The following is a 19,521-nucleotide window of genomic DNA, read 5'->3' as shown; positions in this document are numbered from 1 at the left end:
ATATTGCGAGAATTAAGACATAACTTTACGAGAATAAAGTCATAACTTTACGAGAAAAAAGTCGTAATATTGCGAGAATTAAGACATAACTTTACGAGAAAAAAAGAAAATCACACGTAAAATTACTACTTTATAATATTTAGACGTTATTCTCATAATACTACGACTTTTTTCTCGTAAACTTATGACTTTATTCTCATAATATTACGACTTTTTTCCCATAAACTTCTGACTTTAGTCTCATAATATTACGACTTTATTCCAGTAATTTTATGACTTTATTCTCATAATATTACGACTTTTTTTCTCATAATATTAAAACGTTTTTCCCATAAACTTCTGACTTTAGTCTCATAATATTATAACTTTTATTCTCATAAACTTGTGACTTTATTCGCATAATATTACGACTTTATTCCAATAAACTTATGACTTTATTCTCATAATATTACAACTTTTTTTCCTCATAATATTATGACTTTGTTCTCAAAATCTCTGTTTTTTTTCCTCAATGTGGCCCTGATACTCTGTCGTACCTTCGTACATTAGACCTACAACAATGATAAATAAAAATTAAAATGTAAACAAAAAAACAGTTATTCATTTCCATTTTTATAAACCCACATGGAGCCACTGGAGAGGAGCTGAAGAGCCTCATGAGGCTCCAGAGCTGCAGGTTGCTGACCCCTGAATTAGACAAAGCATTAACTCCACATCTCACTGTGGCTGCTCGCAGGACCCGGAGTGGAGTAATATGCTCGGACGGGATTTGAACGCACCATGCGACCTGATCCACTTTACACACCAATGCTTTTACATCCACGTTGAATTTAAACAATTTTTAACACACACGTTCAAAACATCACGAGACTATAAAAACGGATACATCATGGATATAAAAATGCTTTCACACCTGGTATCATTAATGCACACTGAGGCCTATTTGGTGAAATGAGACCTGTCTCTTAGTGTTTTTAAAAGAGTTGCACTGTGACTTTAAATCATCCTTGTCCCCGCCCATTTTATACAGCTCTAGGTTAAAGCCGCGCTGTGATTGGCTGACGACGCCCGTCAATCAAAGCAGGCGCCGCGTCTCATTGGTCAAAGACTAGCCGTCGTCTCTGACTCTCGCGGTACTGCTGCACGAAGATGGCGGCCGAACTGGTGGAAGCGATGGCAAGTAGAAGCTCGGCGTAGCTTTATGTTTTAAGGGGAGAAAGAGGCGGGAGTTTGGTCTGAAACTCAGCCCGGTTTTAGGGGAAACCGGCTGCTTTGTGTGACTACACTTAAAACTGTGTATTTTTGAGAAATGTGGCCTATTTCACTCACCACGAAAAGAACTAGCCTAGCATGCTAACCGAGCTAGCACGCTAACAAAGCTAGCATGCTAACTTATGTTAACCAAGCGGGTTTAAGCTAGCTAGCATGCTAACCCAGCTAGCATGCTAGGCTTATGTTAAACCAAGCACAAGTGCGTTGGTTTCAAGCTAGCTAGCATCACGCTGGCTCTAAAAGAGGAAGAAATGAATGACCATAAAAACACTTGAGGGGGTTTTCTGCTAGGATTCTTCTCTTTCGTGTTACTACTTGGTTATTTGGCTTGTAATAATAATGTGTGTCTGTAGTTAGATGGTTAGTTTGTGGAGCTGTGCACCTGTCAAAAGGTCCATGATTGAATGCCCACAGACAGCCAGCTAGTCAGCCGATTAGCTCAGGCTAATATTGTTCAAAGTGAGGCTGAAGAAATGGCTACCGACTTTATGGCTGCATTTGTTTTGCACCAGCACATCCACAGCCTCGTTATTGTACACATTTAATCCAGTTTGCACGACTGATGCCCAACTAAACAATGTCACACAAAGCTAAAAGCATGCTAACCAGGCTCAGGTTTTTCCAGTAACAACAACATTCCGTGTTGTGTCTTGCAGCCAAGATCACTGCGTTGCTGCTGCTACCTGGCAAATAAACATCCACAATGCTTGTGTATGTTTTAGTTTTATGTTGGCCATGTCTTCACAACTTATTGTGCAAGCATTGTACACATGTTTAGTGTAACTAAATGGACCCATTGTAGTGAAACCTTTGTGACAAAAGTGTATTCAAAAGTGAACATCTGTGCTTATTATGGTTTGTCTTCCACTCAAAGTTTGGTTATCACTGCTGCACAAACGAGTTCACCCATGGACAGACTATGCAAATCAGTGAATTACTCGGCAATTGACTGATAAACATGGTGTCCCATCAGTTATGGAAGATATATGTAATTACAGTGCAATTTGCAGATGTTGTTTACATTTAAAGGTCCCATATTGTAAAAAGTGAGATTTTCATGTCTTTTATATTATAAAGCAGGTTTAAGTGCTATATAAATACTGTTAAACTATCAACACGCTCAATATACGGAGAAAAACACACACATCCCGTATTCAGAAATTGTGCGTTTGAAACAAGCCGTTAGGATTTCTGTCCATTTGTGATGTCACAAATATACAATATTTACTGTAGACCATTACACAGTTTTAAACATAAACATAATAAATGTGTCCCAGTTTATGTTCCTCGAGTGAATGTAAATAACATCAGCTGACAGGAAGTAAACATGGACCGAAACTGTTGCCTAGCAATGCAATTCAGTTGCAATTCTGTTGAAATGTGCTAAAATGGAGCGTTTCAGACAGAAGGTGAATACAGGTAAAGTCAGGCAGACAGTGTGAGGAAAATGAAGTTTTTTTTTTAATATTACAGCATGTAAACATGTTCTAGTAGAAACACAATGTACAAGTATGAACCTGAAAATGAGCATGAAATGGGACCTTTAAGATGTATTCTACCTCCATAGGACTGTAAACAGACTTTGGTATACATGTAAACATTGTGCAACGCTGTCTCTTTTTTAAATAAATATCCAAACTGTAGGTTTTACCACATATTTTTAAACTTTTTTGTGATTCCTCTTTAATATATTGATTTATATGCTTGAGCTAAACTCAGTCCAAGTTGTTCATGCCTTTTATTTTTCAGGCTTATACTGTGGCTAGGTCTTGTCAGTCTAGTTTCTTTCTGTGTGCCTTACATGACTGTTTAGTGTGTATGTAATACATTGAAATGCAGAGGTGCAGTCATACATTTTTAATGTGCTGCAAATTCAGTTTGTGTAATGGTAACACAATTTGTTTAAGAACATGGTGATGAAAATAGACTAGGCCCGAGGCTCAAATAGTTTGAGACACAGGTATATCCTGTTAAATGCTTCATGTTAATTGTAAATAATTGTGTAGAGTCTATCATGGGTGAAATTTAGTTAGTTTGTTTAGGCAGGAATCTCCACAAGGAATAGAATTATTGTATTCATTTGGGGTTGTTTTTTTCATGTTTAAGAATGTGATACCTTACTGAATATTAACACTGATAAAGTGGACTGTATTTTCCACCTTGGGTTACACAGATAGACAAAGATTGTCCCTCACAGCGGGTGACACCTTAGAAAATAAGACTGAATACCTTCAGAAAAACTTCCTCTTGACATGCTTGGAAAAAGTCAGAAGTAGAAGAAATCCAAATCCATTAGCACTGTGTTAGTACATGTTTTTGCATTTCAATCAAGTATCAATATGCCTTGGATTGGGACTTGGCTCTTAAAATGAGTGTGGTCTTGTCACCCAAACCTTCCTTGTTTACTTTATTGTCTCTGTATTGTGTTTCTCATGTTTTCGTTTTGTCCTCTCTCTAGAACATGGTCAAAAGTTTCCGGGTCTCAGACCTGCAGACGCTGCTGGCCTCCATGGGCCGCAGCAAAAGTGGGCTGAAACAGGACCTAGTGGGGCGTGCGCTGAGGCTAGTGCAGACCGAGTACAGCCCAGAGCTTCTGAAGAACGTCAGGCAGCTCTACGAGTCGCGCTTCCCCAAAACATCTGGCTGGCTTGCGGCGCGCCGTCCAGAGGGCGTCCCAGTTGCCTACTCATCCCTCAGCTCCTCCCCCACTGCCACCTCTCAGGGCGCAGACTACCTCAACGGCATTTCCAAACCAATCCCCACTCCTGCAGCAGAGGTCAAGCTGGTGCCACTGCCCTTCTACCAAACTTTGGAGACACTGTTGCCACCAACAGAGCTAAGTGAGTGTATGAACTTTGATTGTTTCCGTATCCTTGTATTTGAAATAATTTGTTTCGTAGAAATGTTATGTCAACATACCGTGCTGTTTTTGTGATGGATTTTCTCTACACATATTTACAGTCGCCCAGAACAATGAGAAACTGCAGGACAGTCAGTGCATATTTGAATTAACACCGAACCAAGCAGACCAGATCAGAAACGCGAGGTAAGAAAATCAAAACTTTCTCTCCAGATCGGCATTGTTATCCTTAATTTACAAACTCTGTAACTAATGCTCATTTTAATTTGTGACCTTTTTACTTTCTTAGTGAGCTTCGTCCAGGAATGAGATCGATCCAAGTGGTTCTTAGGTAAGTTTTCGCTTAATTACATTTGAGATTTAATAGATATGTCATAATCCATTTACCTAGATTGTGCTGGTTCTGCCAGTAACTACGTTTACATGTACTCTAATATTCCACTATTATTCCAATTATGCCAATTTTCCGAATTTGATATGGGTCACATAAACGGCATATTCCATTTGGATATTCCAAATTAGGCCTTATTCCAAATGTAGCATTTTCCGATGAAGACGTGGGATATGGTGATATTATTCTGGTTTTAGGAGCATTCTTTGGACATGTATACAGCGCATTTGGAATATGCGTCTCAATTGTTTTCTTTACCACAGTTTGTACACTGCCTTTTGCCTGTTTACGGTCAGCTCTGCCAGCTGCATAAGTTGTATGCGTTGGAGTCTGTTCTTGTGCATAGCTGGTAAAAGAATAGCTTGTAGAACACAGTTTTGAAAAAACTCAAAGAAAACAGTGACAGCGAGGTTACATCATGGGAGCAACATGACTGCTGTTGGAAAAGGAGGAGAAGTAAAGTTATTTAATGGGCGTACGTCACAGGGGCGTTTTACATTAATCAAGTATGCACAGCGGCTTGTAAACAGGAATATTAGTGGAATATTCATTTTCATTAGCCATGTACAGTAAATGGCTTAGTAGGAATATTGTCTTTTTGGAATAAAATGGAATATTTTGTTCATGTAAACACTGTGCTGTGTACTGTACAATTAATTTCTCTCGCAGAAAAAACAGAAAACTGTTTTACCATGCACGGGCAAATGGCATTTGAATTTCCCCTTTCATGTACTTTTAAAATTGAGTAACTGATTAATTTATCTCGACAGTCAGGCTCTGACACCAAGACTTGACTGGTACAGATTCAGTCATGCTGAACAGTCGGCCATTCTTATGTCGCTAACCTTTCTCTCTCATATTACTCTCTATTGCAGAATCTGTTACACAGACTCCATTGGTGTCCAGGAGGACCAGTATCCTCCCAACATTGCTGTCAAAGTCAACCAGTCCTACTGTCATGTGCCGGTGAGTTGACTGACGAGCCACACCTTCAGAGTACAAGCATTGCTAAAGCTTGGCTGTTCTTCTGCTTTTGTCAAATAGTTTCCTCAGTCATTCCTGTAGGTCATTGAGTCATTAGTTTGGGTGTGACTTACTACCTGGTTACCACCAAACTAGCATCATAGTGTATGATAATGATGGATTAGGTGGATGTTGAATAAGGCAAGAAAAAGAAATATCCATGTACAGATATTGTTAGGTAGCCAGCCTGAAGGCATCCACTCACTGGCTAGACTTCAGTAGGAAACTCTCCATCTGGCAGCCTCAGTGTTCAAACTCTTCATGTGCTGGTGGGAAGCTGAAACATCCAAAACAAACATTTGCTGTTAGTCAGAAAATCAAACCGGAAAGACAACAGTCAAAAATCTGTATTGTGAACAAAAATTTGGTAGCTTTTGGATTCAAAAGGTTGCTATTGACAAAGTAACTCAGTTTTTGTGTGTTCAAGCTTCAAATCAAATGTAAAAACAGCGACATATTTAAGTATATAAGTTCTACAGTTTAACCACATTACTTAGTAGCAGGAAATGATAATACGGATACACAGATAAGAGATTAATTGTGGCTTTGATACTATATGTTTTTGTAAAAGTCGGCAAACGACAAATATCAAAATGTTACTTGCTGCCGATAAGAAAGCCGTATCAATGAGATGGATGAAGAAGTGCGTCCAGCAACATTGATTATTGTAAATAAAGTTTAAATTCGGAGAGATTGGCTTTCTCTTTGTGTCTTTGGATTGATCAATTTGTTTAATATTGGACTTCTGGTTACTTATGATTAGCAGGGTAACTGTGCTGAATAGAACCAAAGACACCCATATTAACATATTGTATTAATCACACATGACATTTGCTATGTAGTAACAGTGGTGTATAATCAAGTATTGATATTAGTAGGGCTGCAACTAAACGTTATTTTCATTGTTGATTAATCTGTTGATTATTTTCTCGATAAATTGTTTGGTCTATAAAATGTCAGTAAATGATGAAAAATATCGATCAGTGTTTCCCAAAGTCCAAGATGACGTCCTCAAATGTCTTGTGTTATCCACAACTCAAAGATATTCAGTTTATTGTCATAGAGAAGTAAAGAAACCAGAAAATATTCACATTTAAGAAGCTGGAATCAGAATTTTGACTCAAACCGAATAATTGAATATCAAAGTATTTGGAGATTAATTTAATAGTTGACAACTAATCGATTGATCGTTGAATCTCTAAATATTACAGGCTTCTTGGTTGTCACGCTCTTCTAATTTTGTTCTGCACAGTTTAAAAAGTGACTGCACAACTAACAATCAAGAGCCCAACAATGTTTTTTTTAAGCCTTTCAGAGGGAATTCTGATGCCTGTTATGTCAACAAATTACTCAAAAACAATTTGATTAAGATGATATATTGGATAATTTACCTGATTCTTATGTATTTGTGTGTGTCTGTGTGTGTTTACAGGGCTATTACCCCTCTAATAAGCCTGGTGTGGAGCCCCGTCGTCCTTGTCGTCCTGTAAACATCACTCCCTGGTTGCATCTCTCCAATGCCACCAACAGAGTCACCGTCACCTGGGGAAACTTTGGCAAGGTCAGAGTCTGATGCTGAATCCCATATTTTGGTGTAGCTTAGGGCCGTTGGTGGTGCACCAACACAATTCTTGTGTTTTATGGATCCCAGTATGGAGGCATTGCATTGTTGTTTCAATTTAGCATATTTCCTTAATGACATATGGTCATTTTATGATTTATTACACTAAATATATTACATATTGGTCCTTTTTAAAAAGAAACTGTAACGTCAGAGCTTATCAATACTCCGGTCTTTAATAATTTAGCCCCGCGGGCCTGTTTAATATCGGGTTTCGGTACCCAAGAAAGCTCCTGAGGGCCAAGAGTTGAACTACTTTAGCGTCTTGATCCAGCTACACAGCTGGAAGGCTGATGAATACACTCTTACTTCCGTTTGTACCTTCTTTAGAGCTCTTGTGTAAACCATTTAAGGATGAGCAACGTGAAAGTTGAAAGTAAACTCAATAAGAAACAGTTTTTTTGTATGCAGGTTTCCTTGTGTGTTAATAGTATGTTCTTTATCCCGGAGTTTTGGAAATGCCCAGATCACGATAGCCTGCACTAAACTTGCCTGACAGCTGAATAGCTCTGTGTTAAGAAAATATAGCCTGCACCAAACTTTCATTTAGCTGTTTTTGTATGATATTTTGTACAGCTCTCTATGGTGTTTAGTGAAATAGCCAAGGGGGAGAGAGGAGTGTCATTACAGATCTGTTCTGGTTTGATCAGTATTTCAACAGCCTCCTTTTATCCTTAACATGATCAAAATACTGCAGTTTTAAACCAGCAGCGGCAACACTTTAGAAGTGTGTTTCACTTGAGAAATGTTGCTGAATTAGAGGCAAACCAACCATTTTTTGGTTTGTTTGAAGTGGAACATGGGAATACAGAATCGATTGCTCATCATACTTAATCAATGCAAGTCCACAACCTTGTGGTTGGCCCAGAAGTGAAGGGTGTTGGGATTTCAGTCCATCAATGATGTAATGAATGTCATATTTTTTTTACATTCAAAGCTTCTATTAAGGTATTCGAATGAAGCTTTGAATGTCTGTCGTCATATTTTATGACGTCATCACCCTGGGAAAAAAAAGTATTGAGCGAAGGTAAACTATAACATTATCATGAAAATTTAGTTTTTAGTAGTAGTTACTTTAGTTAAAATAGATATTAGCGACCTGTTTAACTTCCTAACACTAGCTCTAAGCAGCTTATGATACATAATTAAAACTACTGATGCCAGGATTTTTTTTTTTTTAAATCAAAGCAAATATTTAAATAAGAATACTATCATTCATTTCCTAATAATTTGAATTGTGTTTTTATGCGAATAACCACTATAGATGACAATAAAAAAGTAAAAGGATAACATATAGATTTTTTTACGGTTTACACTGACTTCGGGATGGTTGAAATTATTTTTCGGGACAGTTTGTCTAAAGCCTTGTAAACCCGCTGCTATAACAAAACAAAACAAGACGATTGGTATCAGCCGATATGGCTCATCAGCAATCATATCGGTGGCAAAAAACGTGATCGGGGCATCTCTAGTTTAAACACGATTATTACACGGCTGTGTTGAATACTCGATTCGAATTGGTCAATCACGGCGTTCTGCGGTCTCATTTCTTTATAGCAGACCGTTGCTATGGGCACAGTTCTGATGTCGGAAATAGGCGGACCGTTTTTTGTGTCAAAATATTGATTTCTTAAGTAAGTAGCCGCGGGATAATGTACAGCTAGCGGGTCATTGTTGTGAAAGAATCCCCTTCAGGGTGATGAGAGACCCCTCCACTTCGCGTCGGGGTGCAGCATCGCCCTGTCGGGGATTCTTTCACAACAATGACCGGATCACTGCACATTATCCCTTACTGAATAGACATGCAAAAAAAGCATTTCAATTTTGATTTAGAACTTGAATCGCTATGAATGAAGCGTCGAACTACTCTGTACAGCCCTAAATTCTAAAGTTTTGTTAAGCATAGAGGCATATTTGCACTAAAGCGTAAACTGTTTTTTTTTAAGTACTCCCAGTGTTTTAGGGAATTATAACAAAGATCCCAGAGATAGCGAAAATTCATTGATGGAAAGAGTAAGCTGTGTTAGTTTTTCCTAAGATGTGTGACTTTTGTAATTAGTCCACATCATGTGAGAGGATATCTTGAATTAAATACAGTTTCAGGAGGGCTCCAGAGGGTAGATTGTCTTAAATTCTTCTTCTAATATAAGCTCAGAACGGTGAATCCAAGTTGATTTTTTTCACCATAATAAATCTTGTGATATAAAGTTTCTGTTTTTTTTAAAGTGGCTTTGAGATTGTCTTTGTGTATATGCTCTATTTTAGATTGGTAGCCTTTTGAACTTGTGAATCTTTGTGTTTCCAGCGGTACTCTGTGGCGGTGTATTTAGTGAGGGTTTTCACTGCAGCAGACCTCTTCAGCCAACTCAAACTCTGCTCTGTTGAGAGTGCAGAACGCTGTCGTGAACGCAGTAAGTGTTATCTTTTTATACTAAATTATTTTGCAAATGTGAAATTGAAATGTACACTACGAAGAAGTCATAAGCCATGTTTCCATTCACATAAACAAAAAAGGTTTTACGCTCACTTGAGTTCTTTTTTTTTTGCCTTTTTATCGATAAGATTTGATGCTCTAAATGGATTATAGAAACGCCTTTGCCGCATAAATTCAAACGTAGCGAACATTTAATTTACATGACTGATCCGGCATCTTCCCAGATATTCCCATAATGTACGAATGCTCGTCTTCGTCTCCAGACAGCATGAAACATGGCCAATACTAGCTGACAGAACAATTAAAACTTACCCAATTGAAACAAATTTCTGAAGACTCTACTTCTTCTACTACTCTATTTACTGGCAGATTACAGCCATGCATAGCCTACAGCACCAACCTCTGACCAAACTACACTTTAGCAGAGTTTATCCGCTCCAAACTAGTTGATGGAAACGCGCCTAATTCGCATTTCTTTTTTAGCAACATTTCAAGAGTTTGCTTAAAATTCCTTGACATTTAAATGGAAACATGGCTATTGACTCAAGCCTTTTGTTAACACTGTTTTAGTAGGACTATAATCTGTGTTTAATTTCACATATTGCAATATATTGTCTGATAAACTATTATGATACTTCATGATATTTTGTCTACCGTTTATCTATAGTCCAAGACAAACTACGCTTTGACCCAGAGAGTGAAATTGCGACCACAGGCCTCCGGGTTTCTCTCATCTGTCCAGTGAGTATTCTTTCATGATAATACCTGACATGATGAGATTCTGCAGTATAAAAGGCCTGTTTCATAAATGTTTGTCCTACTATGAAGCTTGATTACTTTAACATGCTTCTTCCCTCCCTCCTTTCTCCCACTTCGCAGTTGGTGAAGATGCGGCTCGGTGTTCCATGTCGAGTTTTAACTTGTGCCCATCTTCAGTGTTTCGACGCAGTCTTCTTCCTGCAGATGAACGAGAAGAAGCCCACATGGACTTGCCCCGTCTGTGACAAGCCCGCTCCCTTTGAGCTGCTCACTATTGATGGGTAAGTAAACAGAAACATGCTCTGACTTATCCCACCACCGCAGCACCATCTTCCCCTCAATAAATTCTGAAATTTTACACTTTTGTGTAATTCGAGCCATCTGTGTGTTGAAGCACAGCTTGGGGGAAATTATTCAAGCTGCACAGATGTTGTGGCATTTTAAGGACTCATGATACAAGTTGAACCATGCACGACCTACTATGTTTTAATTTTAATAGCTCTGAATGTTTTGCATGGCACGAGAGGGCGTTTACCCGTTGTGGTTTGTTTTTCTACACCTGCGGTCAGGTTGTATTCCAAAAATGTAATCATGTAAATCAGCTTTGGCAGATCTTTGGTCTAGTTGATGTAACAAGGCTATAGTTTAGAGAACCGTGTAATTGTGGGACTCAAGTGGGCTAAACACTTTTTTTTTTACAGTACTCATGGTTGTGTCTAGAAGGTAAAGCACAAATTGCAAAACTCTCGAGAAATAGTTAAGGTTAGGCATTGACCTTGAATGTTTAAGGTTAGGATAGGTCGTCGAGCAGCGAGTCTCGCAAGAGTTTTTGCAATTTGGGGGTTAAGGCCCTGCCACAGCCGGCCTAGTTTTTGCGGTATGTCCTGCACCGTCGGCTCTAGTCTGCTCGTGTCGGAGGTTTTTCGACAGATTCAGCATGTTGAATCAGCTGCGGAGCTCGTCGGTGAGAGAAATCACTCTGATGGGCTGTTCAGCTTAAACGAATCAGTGCACGAGAAGAGAAACGGAAGTGAGGAAAGCAAGCTAACGAGTAAAGTCAAGAGGGCACACACAGAAGGCTTTTTTTATTGTATTATTATTCGAATAATAATCAAATAATTCCCAGTGATTTTCAAATAGTATTTTTGCTTGTAATGCACATCCCTAATATCCACCATCCACCGTCTTTCGGTTTCCCATTTTGAACGACGAATACAGACTACCGCTACGGAGAATTATTTCATCTCACGCAGAACGTACAACGTAGTTGGCCGTCAGCTGTAGTCTTTGCGGCGTATTCGAGTGCAGCTTTTTGGCCAAGACAAAGGCGACGTGAGGCGACACAACAGTCGGCCTTCATTGCTGCTAGTTCTTTGATGTCGGTTAGGTGTGTCTGGGTCTTTACCTTCTAGATATGACCAGTACTCATTGCTGCAAGTGATTCTCAAGATAACTACAGTCGTTTGTACTGTCAACAAATGTAAGGTGCTCTATTACGATATAGGTGCAAAATGTATATCAATCATCAGCCTGCAGTGTTTCTACTAATGGGGACTGCATTTGAACACATTTTGTCTTCTCTTTCTGGTATTTGACTACCAACAGAATAGCAAAAAAAACACAAATGTTAAATACTTTAATCCACAACCATTTGGGCGTGTAGTTTCCTGCAAATCCTAAGCAACTCTCACAGGCACTCCCTTACTTCCACTCACACTGAAAGCATTGTGTTACAGTTTGGCTTTGAGGTATATTTGCATTCCTTAAATTAAACTTGTGTGAAAGTCCCTTCTTTAACTCATCTCTAGATTTCAGTATCAGCAGCCTAATTACTAAATGTTGTCAAGTTTATAGAATGGTGTTTTGAGGCCGAGAAATTAAAAAAATGAATGCAATTTTCAGATAATAAACAAGCTTATTTTGTTGATTTTCTGCATGAAGCCTAACTTGAATGATATCTTGCTATTTAATGGAAATGGCCATGGTTATAGTGGATTGGGTTCAAGTAATTTAAGGATTCAGAATGACAGACATGATCTGCAGACTGCAGAAAAGGACAACAACTTCAACCCATGCAGACCTCTGCTACGCTCCTGCAATTGAATTTGAATGGAGTGTTCTTTTTTTCTAGTGTGAAATCTGTTTTGTGAAGCGACTCTAACCAGCAGTGTGTATTTCAGGCTAATGTCTGAGATTCTGACAGAGACGAGTGAGGACATCGAGGAGATTGAGTACTTAACCGACGGCTCCTGGCGACCCATCAGAGATGAAAAGGAGAGGGACCGGGAAAGAGAACGCAGCAACACGCCAGAGTATCCTGTTGTTGATATATGTAAGTGTCAAACCCTGTCAGTTTAACCTCTTGTACTCAGTGTGTGAATTTCTTTTCTTTTTGTTCGTGTTGCTCTTTTTTAGGGCTGTCAATCAAATGAAATATTTAATCGTAAATTAATCGCGCATTTATCTGTTCAAAATGTATGTATGTATTTATTATTAGAAATCCATTAACAACACAAAACAACGACAAATATTGTTCAGAAACCCTCACAGGTACTGCATTTAGCATAAAAAATATGCTCATCATAACATGGCAAACTGCAGCCCAACAGGCAACAACAGCTGTCAGTGTGCTGACTTGACTATGACTTGCCCCAAACTGCATGTGATTATCATAAAGTGGGCATGTCTATAAAGGGGAGACTCATTGGTACCCATAGAACCCATTTTCATTCACATATCTTGAGGTCAGAGGTCAAGGGACCCCTTTTGAAAATCACCATGCCAGTTTTTCCTCGTCAAAATTTAGTGTAAGTTTGGAGCGTTATTTAACCTCCTTCACGATAAGCTAGTATGACATGGTTGGTACCAATGGATTCATTAGGTTTTTCTAGTTTCAATACATACCAGTATTTTCACTCTAGCTTTAAAACTGAGCCCGCTACAACCTAAAAAACGCAAGTTGCGTTAATGCGTTAAAGAAATTAGTGCCGTTAAAATGGATTTGCGTTAACACGTTATTATGGCGTTAACTTTGACAGCCCTAATCTTTTTGCTATTAACTTTAAAATGGCCTTCATGTCTGCAGGCATTCCTGAGGCAAACGGTCATTCACCGGCCCACAGCAGCACCAGCCTGACGGGCAAATCTGGAAGCGGTTCTGTAGGTATGGCGGGAGGAGCTGCCTCGGCACCGGGAGGAGGTGCGGTGGTAGATCTGACTCTTGACTCCTCCTCTGAGGAGGAAGGGGGCGGGGCAGGAGGAGACAGTGAGGACACTGAGGACAGCGCCGACAGTCCTGCCCCGAAAAGGGGCCGATACAACTACGACAAGGACCTGGTCACTGCCTACTGACCCCACAGCTCTGTCCCCTCATAGACTGACACACACACAGAGACAGAGAGGCAGGGGGCTGAGAGGACAGGAACACAGTAATCCACTAGATGCAACTACCCTCCCTTACGCCCAGACGTCGGAGCCTTTTAGCAGCTCTGGTTTATATCCAGTCAAAATAAACACACTCAAACATGCACTGTTCATGAATCTTCAATCTAGAGTGATTAGGATTCCTCTTTGTACTGTACACCACTGGAAGCAACTCTTTTTGGCCAACCGTCACCTTGCAGTGAATACCTGTACCGTCCTGCCTCTACTCAGAATGGACTGAATGGATCGTGCACCCAACCACCACCACCACCACCCCTCCTTCCTCCTCTCTCTCCAGACTATTCCCTCTCTACCACCCCACCTCTCTTTGTATTTGACTTGGAATTACAGGCTCTTTTAGCCGTGGGCGTTCGACGTGTGCGTCTCTGATTTTTTGTCACACTTGTGATGAACAGGCAAGTTGGAAAATGGAGGCTCCTCAGTAGTTTTTGGTAAAAGATCAAAAAAACAACTACATGGAAAATTTTTGGGGAGGACAAGGCCGAGACATCTGGAGTGTGATGCAAATTTAAAACTCTCCCATCGTGTTTATTTCTTTGTTCAGAGAATGAATTAAAAGCTTGAAAGGGTTTTTTCAGGAATTTATCCTTTTTAATTACAAAAGGGCAGAACACAGTACTGGCCTCAATGTGTGACGCTTTCCATTTTTATTTTGTCCTTAGCTAAAGAGAACCTACCTCAGTCATAAAAACTTAGCAGACTGACCAGAGAGTAGCTTAGAAAGAAGTGGAGGACAGAAGAATTGAGTCTTTCTGAAGCCAATTTTACACTGGAGATTATGTTTTCCTGCATTAATTCTGTTTGTTTTATTTTTTTTTGAATTCCATCGTTCCATGCAGCTCTGTCCCCTCAGCAGCAACAAAATCTTTGTTAAAGGGCGAGATAGTTTGTAAAAAAAAAAAAAAAAAAAGTTGTCGGTGGACTCTGTAAAACATAACTGCAGTTATTACGCTGTAACATGATTTAGTAGGAGTGATATATCAGCATTGCATATTGGCGTAGCTCATCGAAATTACTGTGCGGCAGCTGTTGCCAAAGCAGATCTATTTTAAGAATTCACTGACAGGAAATGGTTGTGAATGGTTCGGTGCCTTTTTCGTTAAGTGGTGAAGATCGGAGCCCGTTGTTTTACGGCTAGCTGAGCTGGCCAGCAGATGAGATCCCAGTCTGAGAGGGGGGGGGGGTGTATTTCATTAAGGATTAGATGTTTTTCCAGTTGGAGAAATTGACAAAGAAGAAGAATCTGGTAAAGGACAGTTAATGGAATAGGTATCAGAAGTGCTGTCATTCCTTTTCCCCCCCACTCCTCTGAAAGTATCATATTTATTTAATTGCTTCACATTTTCTTAACAGTTGTTTGCAGAAAGCAGGACACCTCTGCTGCAGTGGTTTGAGTGTTGAGCGTTACAATTGGTCCGGGCTCATGGCTGCGCTGTTGACGAATGCTCCCTTTTCTTTCCCTCTGAATGAATCCGACCTGGGTCAAAGCACCATTCAGAGTACTTTGCTGCGGTGGGTTCAACATGTCTGACACAACGAAACTTAATGAAGTGTCAATAAGTGCAACCCCGCCACGCTTTAAGTCATTGATTGGATTACAAATGGTCTTGTCTGGAACAAGTGGAGCTGCTTCAACCAACAATCCCCCCGGCCTCCTTTTCAATGTAGATAAGGTCACGTCTATTTGCTGGAATAGAATTGGACTTTAATTGCTACATGCTGTAGTCGTACAACTAATATTCCTCTGCACTAGTGTTGTCTGCGTGTGATGGCTGCTCCTCAGAGAAGGATACTCGGGCTGCATGTCCAGGCTTTAGGTTTTGTCTGCAGTGTTTGCTTGGAAGAAGAGAAAAGATGTTGCTAGAGCTGTTTGCACTTTCATCTGACACCTTCATCCCAACTTTAAGGCTTATTTATGAGTATTAATCCATTGTGATCAGCTCTTCTCAACCATCTCATGCGTGGCATTCAGAAAATGTGAAACTAGAAAAAGATCTGCTCCACTGTGAGACACATGGCGGGAGTAGTAGTGACTCAGATGCTTTGTATGTTTCCCTCTCTCATCATGTTTTTTTGTTACATTTTGATCAGCACAGAACCTGGTTTTCTTTTTGCCTTGCTCATAAGCACAGAGGAATGACATTTACACATCGATCCGGGGCCTCACTGCTGCAAGTGCATCCTCCGATAAGGTTGATGATTGGAAAAGTAGGTCGAGTTAAATCTGGTCTTCCATTTTTCTCCTTCTTTTGACACTTTGATATGGTTTACAGGATCAATATACTGTTGAAAAATGTTGGATATTCCACACAAAATTGATTGATGGCACTTTGCCTGAAATACATCATAGTCTGTCCCTGAAAAGGATATTCTACAGAAGGCGCTTTAAAGCGAAAAATAATGTAAAGAAGAACTCTAATACCTTTCTTTAACTAGGCAATTTGTATTTGTAAGTAACTGCTATACATATAAAAAATGACTTTGTTCATTTGTTGATAGGTATAGAAGGTCATAATTTGAACGGATCTTTTCTTTGCCTTATGGTTAAAGACGAGAGGTGGTTGCTTCTGTTGATCTGAGCCAGATACGGTTGTTTGGGAGCCGGAGAGAGCTGAGGGTCTGGTCTTTTTGTAGTGGCATCTCTTCTTCTTATAATAATGCATAAGGTAGCATGGGCAGAGGCTTACAATCCATGATGTAAATGTTTTTGTTTGTTGTGTTTTTTTTATATGTTCATATTAAAAGACAATAAAATTTAAATAATATTTTATTAAGCCTTGAATCGCCTCCAGTTGTTCCTATAGGCAAACAGACAATAAGAAGCTGTTGAGGGGCAGCAGCAGCTGAAGCTGATGCCACAGAGGACTGGGAGGACTGGTTATGAGGTGGAGATTGTTATGTCCTGTACCAAAATGCTCAGATCTGGGGACACATTTGATGCCTGTTGAGGATAAAACTGTAAAATTTCAAATGATCGTATTCTAACAGCTGTTATTGACGTGTGGAATTAATTAAAATCAGTTCTTAAAAAAAACATGTCTGCCATCGTTTTATTTTGAAAATAGTCGGTCTTCAGCCAGACGGCCACTATTAACGACAGGATCCACAGGAACAAATGCATCACACCTACGCTCCAAATCAGACTTTTTCTATTTACTTTTAGTACATACTGCAGCTGCCCTTACAAAGTGCGAACTGTTGCATGCAGTATGAATACAATTGGGACACACTACTTTGTCATAGCATTGTGCTTTGAACTTTGACATTCTTGCTCATATATCTGCTGTGCAGAGGGTTGTGGGTCAGAATAGCCAGAAAAGCATACTGCAAAATGCGACCAGGTGTTGTTAGGACATCCTGGTATTTTTGGCATACTATGGCCCAATCCCAATGTCCACACTCACAGACTTTGAGATGCGTTCCCACAAAGTCCGTGAGGGTTTAGGGCTGTCCAACTGTCAAATCGTCAAGGGGCATGAGGGCTCTCTCGACCGCATTTCTTCGGTCTTTCCCTGATGGAATTACCCACAATTCATTGTGTTGTGACATTAAACACAAGGTTACCACGGGTTACCAGGGGAAGCCTAGAGGAGTAAAAAAAAAAAGGTAAGTCTCGGTAAAGAGGATGGCACATGGGTGTTCAATCTGGCATATTTAAATTTACATAGAAACATTAAGGATTTAAGATGGTAGATAAAAAAACATGAAATCAGAGGAATACAAGCGTTATTAATACAGACTGTATTACTCACCTGCTTTATTCATCAACCAGTTCTTTTAATTTTGCTTAATGAAGTTTGACAAAAACAAGTACATTTATTATTTGACAGTTACCTATAGTCTCGTAAGGCAAGAGCCTGGAAGACGTTCAGTTAAAAACGTAAACTAAAAACCCACAATTGGCGTTGTCAAGGTAACGTGATTTGTCCCCGCAAAGTGCTGTCCCATTTTTATTTATACCATTTCAAGCCCTTGCAGCCTCTCTCACTCAACCATTTACCAGGTGAAGTCAAACATTGGTATTGGGCCAGTGTATTGGGTTATACTAAATCTTCTGACATACTAAATAATATGGTAGTATGGGTATTGGGTGTTTCTTGACAGAAATGTAAAAGTACACAGTATCATTATGCAAAAATAATCATCACTTGAGGCTGGAAGGCATCACTACAGGCTTTGATCATAATAAGATACAAAGCTCATTATTTTAGTAGTAAAACAGGCCTACCATATTAAACACAATGTTAGCCCTTGTACCTCACTTTAATAAAAAAATGCTCTGATGTCCTTAGAGGACAAACATGTCTGTGTCAAAAAACTGCCATAAAATGATTTAGTAATATTGTTTTCAACTTCCACTGAGTTAAATCTTTTAACTAACTTCAGTCCTGATCATAACTACCAAATATTCATTCTTTTTCAAAATTGCAACCCTTTAAATGCCAGTTTGTTTACATTATCCAACTGTCGTTTCTTTGGGAAAAATATAAACACAAAAATTGAATTATTTTCTATATAATAAAATAAATGTTTTCACAGTCTGGGAATTGTCAGTGATTACCAACAACATTGATGTTGATGCATCAAACCCATAAAGCAGCAGCAATGCCCCTAGTGGAAACTAGGAAAATAGTATAGTATGTATTTGTCCAATAGGGTAAACATGAGAAAATGGCTCAATATGGTGTAAAATAGTAAAAACCTACAATTTTAAACACATGGCTCTAGATTGAAAGCCAGATATATTGAAAAAAAATAAAAGTAATTATTTTATGCTATAATGGATGGATCGAAAATTGTGGTTTTAATGGGGACATTTGAGCGGGGACATTTTGGCTACAAAGTTTATAATGGACTTTATATTATATATTATTTTATAAAAATATATATAAATATATATAAATAAACTGGAAAAACAAAGTTTGGAAACTTGTGTTTGGTGGATTATTTCTCTGTTGTTACAATGCTAATTGGCATTGTATTTTACATGGTTGGAAAGCCTGTTTATTTACCTTCGCAATGATGTCCAACTTGTAAGGATCATGCATTTGTGGGATGAGCAGCACAGCTGATTATGTGGGTAGCGCCCAAGAAAAATTTTCCAAAATGCTCCGTCAATGGTAAACAGTGTATTCTCCTGTTGGTATTGACTCTTGTTTTGAGTTGTTTGGTGGATTGGATGATTGAACTCTCTATCAGTAACAAGGAACAAACAAGACATATTGGCTATTTTACACTTTATTCATTTAATACACCGTCAGGAGCCTCAGTAGCGGTGGAAGATCCATACGCAGCCACAACAGCCTGGCATCTCCTCTTCATGCTGGTCACCAACCTGGTCACACGTTGCTGTGGGATGGCGTTCCATTCCTCAACCAGGATTGGTTGCAGGTCAGCCAGGGTGGTTGTGTCTGTCACTCTAACACGTACAAGCTGATCCTAAAAGTGTTGAATTGGGTTGAGGTGTGGACTCTTGGCAGGCCGTTCCATTGTCTCTACTCCCACATTGTGGAGGTCGTCTGTGATAACCCTGGTTCTGTGGGGGCGAGCGAGAGTTAGGTCCCAGATTGTGGAGATATGGGATCGCCATTGGCTGCAGAATCTCATCTTGATATCTCACTGCATTGAGATGGCCTTCAATGATAACAAGCCTTGTTTTGCCAGTGAGGGAGATGCCGCCCCACACCATGACACTGCCCCCACCAAAAGCTGTTACT

The 19,521-nt window shown here is 39.5% G+C and overlaps 1 protein-coding gene across 1 annotated transcript; it reads left to right on the top strand.

The window, feature by feature from the left end:
- Positions 1 to 1,040: 1,040 nt before the first annotated feature.
- pias4a (protein inhibitor of activated STAT, 4a) lies at positions 1,041 to 16,838 on the top strand. The gene is made up of 11 exons (XM_037769968.1): positions 1,041 to 1,176; positions 3,731 to 4,112; positions 4,234 to 4,318; positions 4,422 to 4,463; positions 5,399 to 5,489; positions 6,979 to 7,107; positions 9,473 to 9,578; positions 10,269 to 10,342; positions 10,481 to 10,641; positions 12,541 to 12,692; positions 13,446 to 16,838. The coding sequence occupies exons 1-11, from the start codon at positions 1,150 to 1,152 to the stop codon at positions 13,709 to 13,711; spliced, it is 1,515 nt and encodes a 504-aa protein (XP_037625896.1). The 5' UTR covers positions 1,041 to 1,149; the 3' UTR covers positions 13,712 to 16,838.
- Positions 16,839 to 19,521: the final 2,683 nt, after the last annotated feature.

The sequence above is a fragment of the Sebastes umbrosus genome, chromosome 5 (genome assembly GCF_015220745.1).
Source record: "Sebastes umbrosus isolate fSebUmb1 chromosome 5, fSebUmb1.pri, whole genome shotgun sequence".
In the NCBI taxonomy this organism is placed as follows: domain Eukaryota; kingdom Metazoa; phylum Chordata; class Actinopteri; order Perciformes; family Sebastidae; genus Sebastes; species Sebastes umbrosus.
The sequence above is the reverse complement of the archived record's forward strand: the minus strand, read 5'-3'. Positions and strand labels throughout refer to the sequence as shown.

Excerpts from the sequence above, each read along its gene's own strand:
- pias4a (XM_037769968.1), top strand. The coding sequence starts at position 1,150 with ATGGCGGCCGAACTGGTGGAAGCGATG. Across the intron at positions 4,464-5,398 it reads TCGATCCAAGTGGTTCTTAG|AATCTGTTACACAGACTCCA; the intron begins GTAAGTTTTCGC and ends TCTCTATTGCAG. Across the intron at positions 10,642-12,540 it reads GAGCTGCTCACTATTGATGG|GCTAATGTCTGAGATTCTGA; the intron begins GTAAGTAAACAG and ends TGTGTATTTCAG.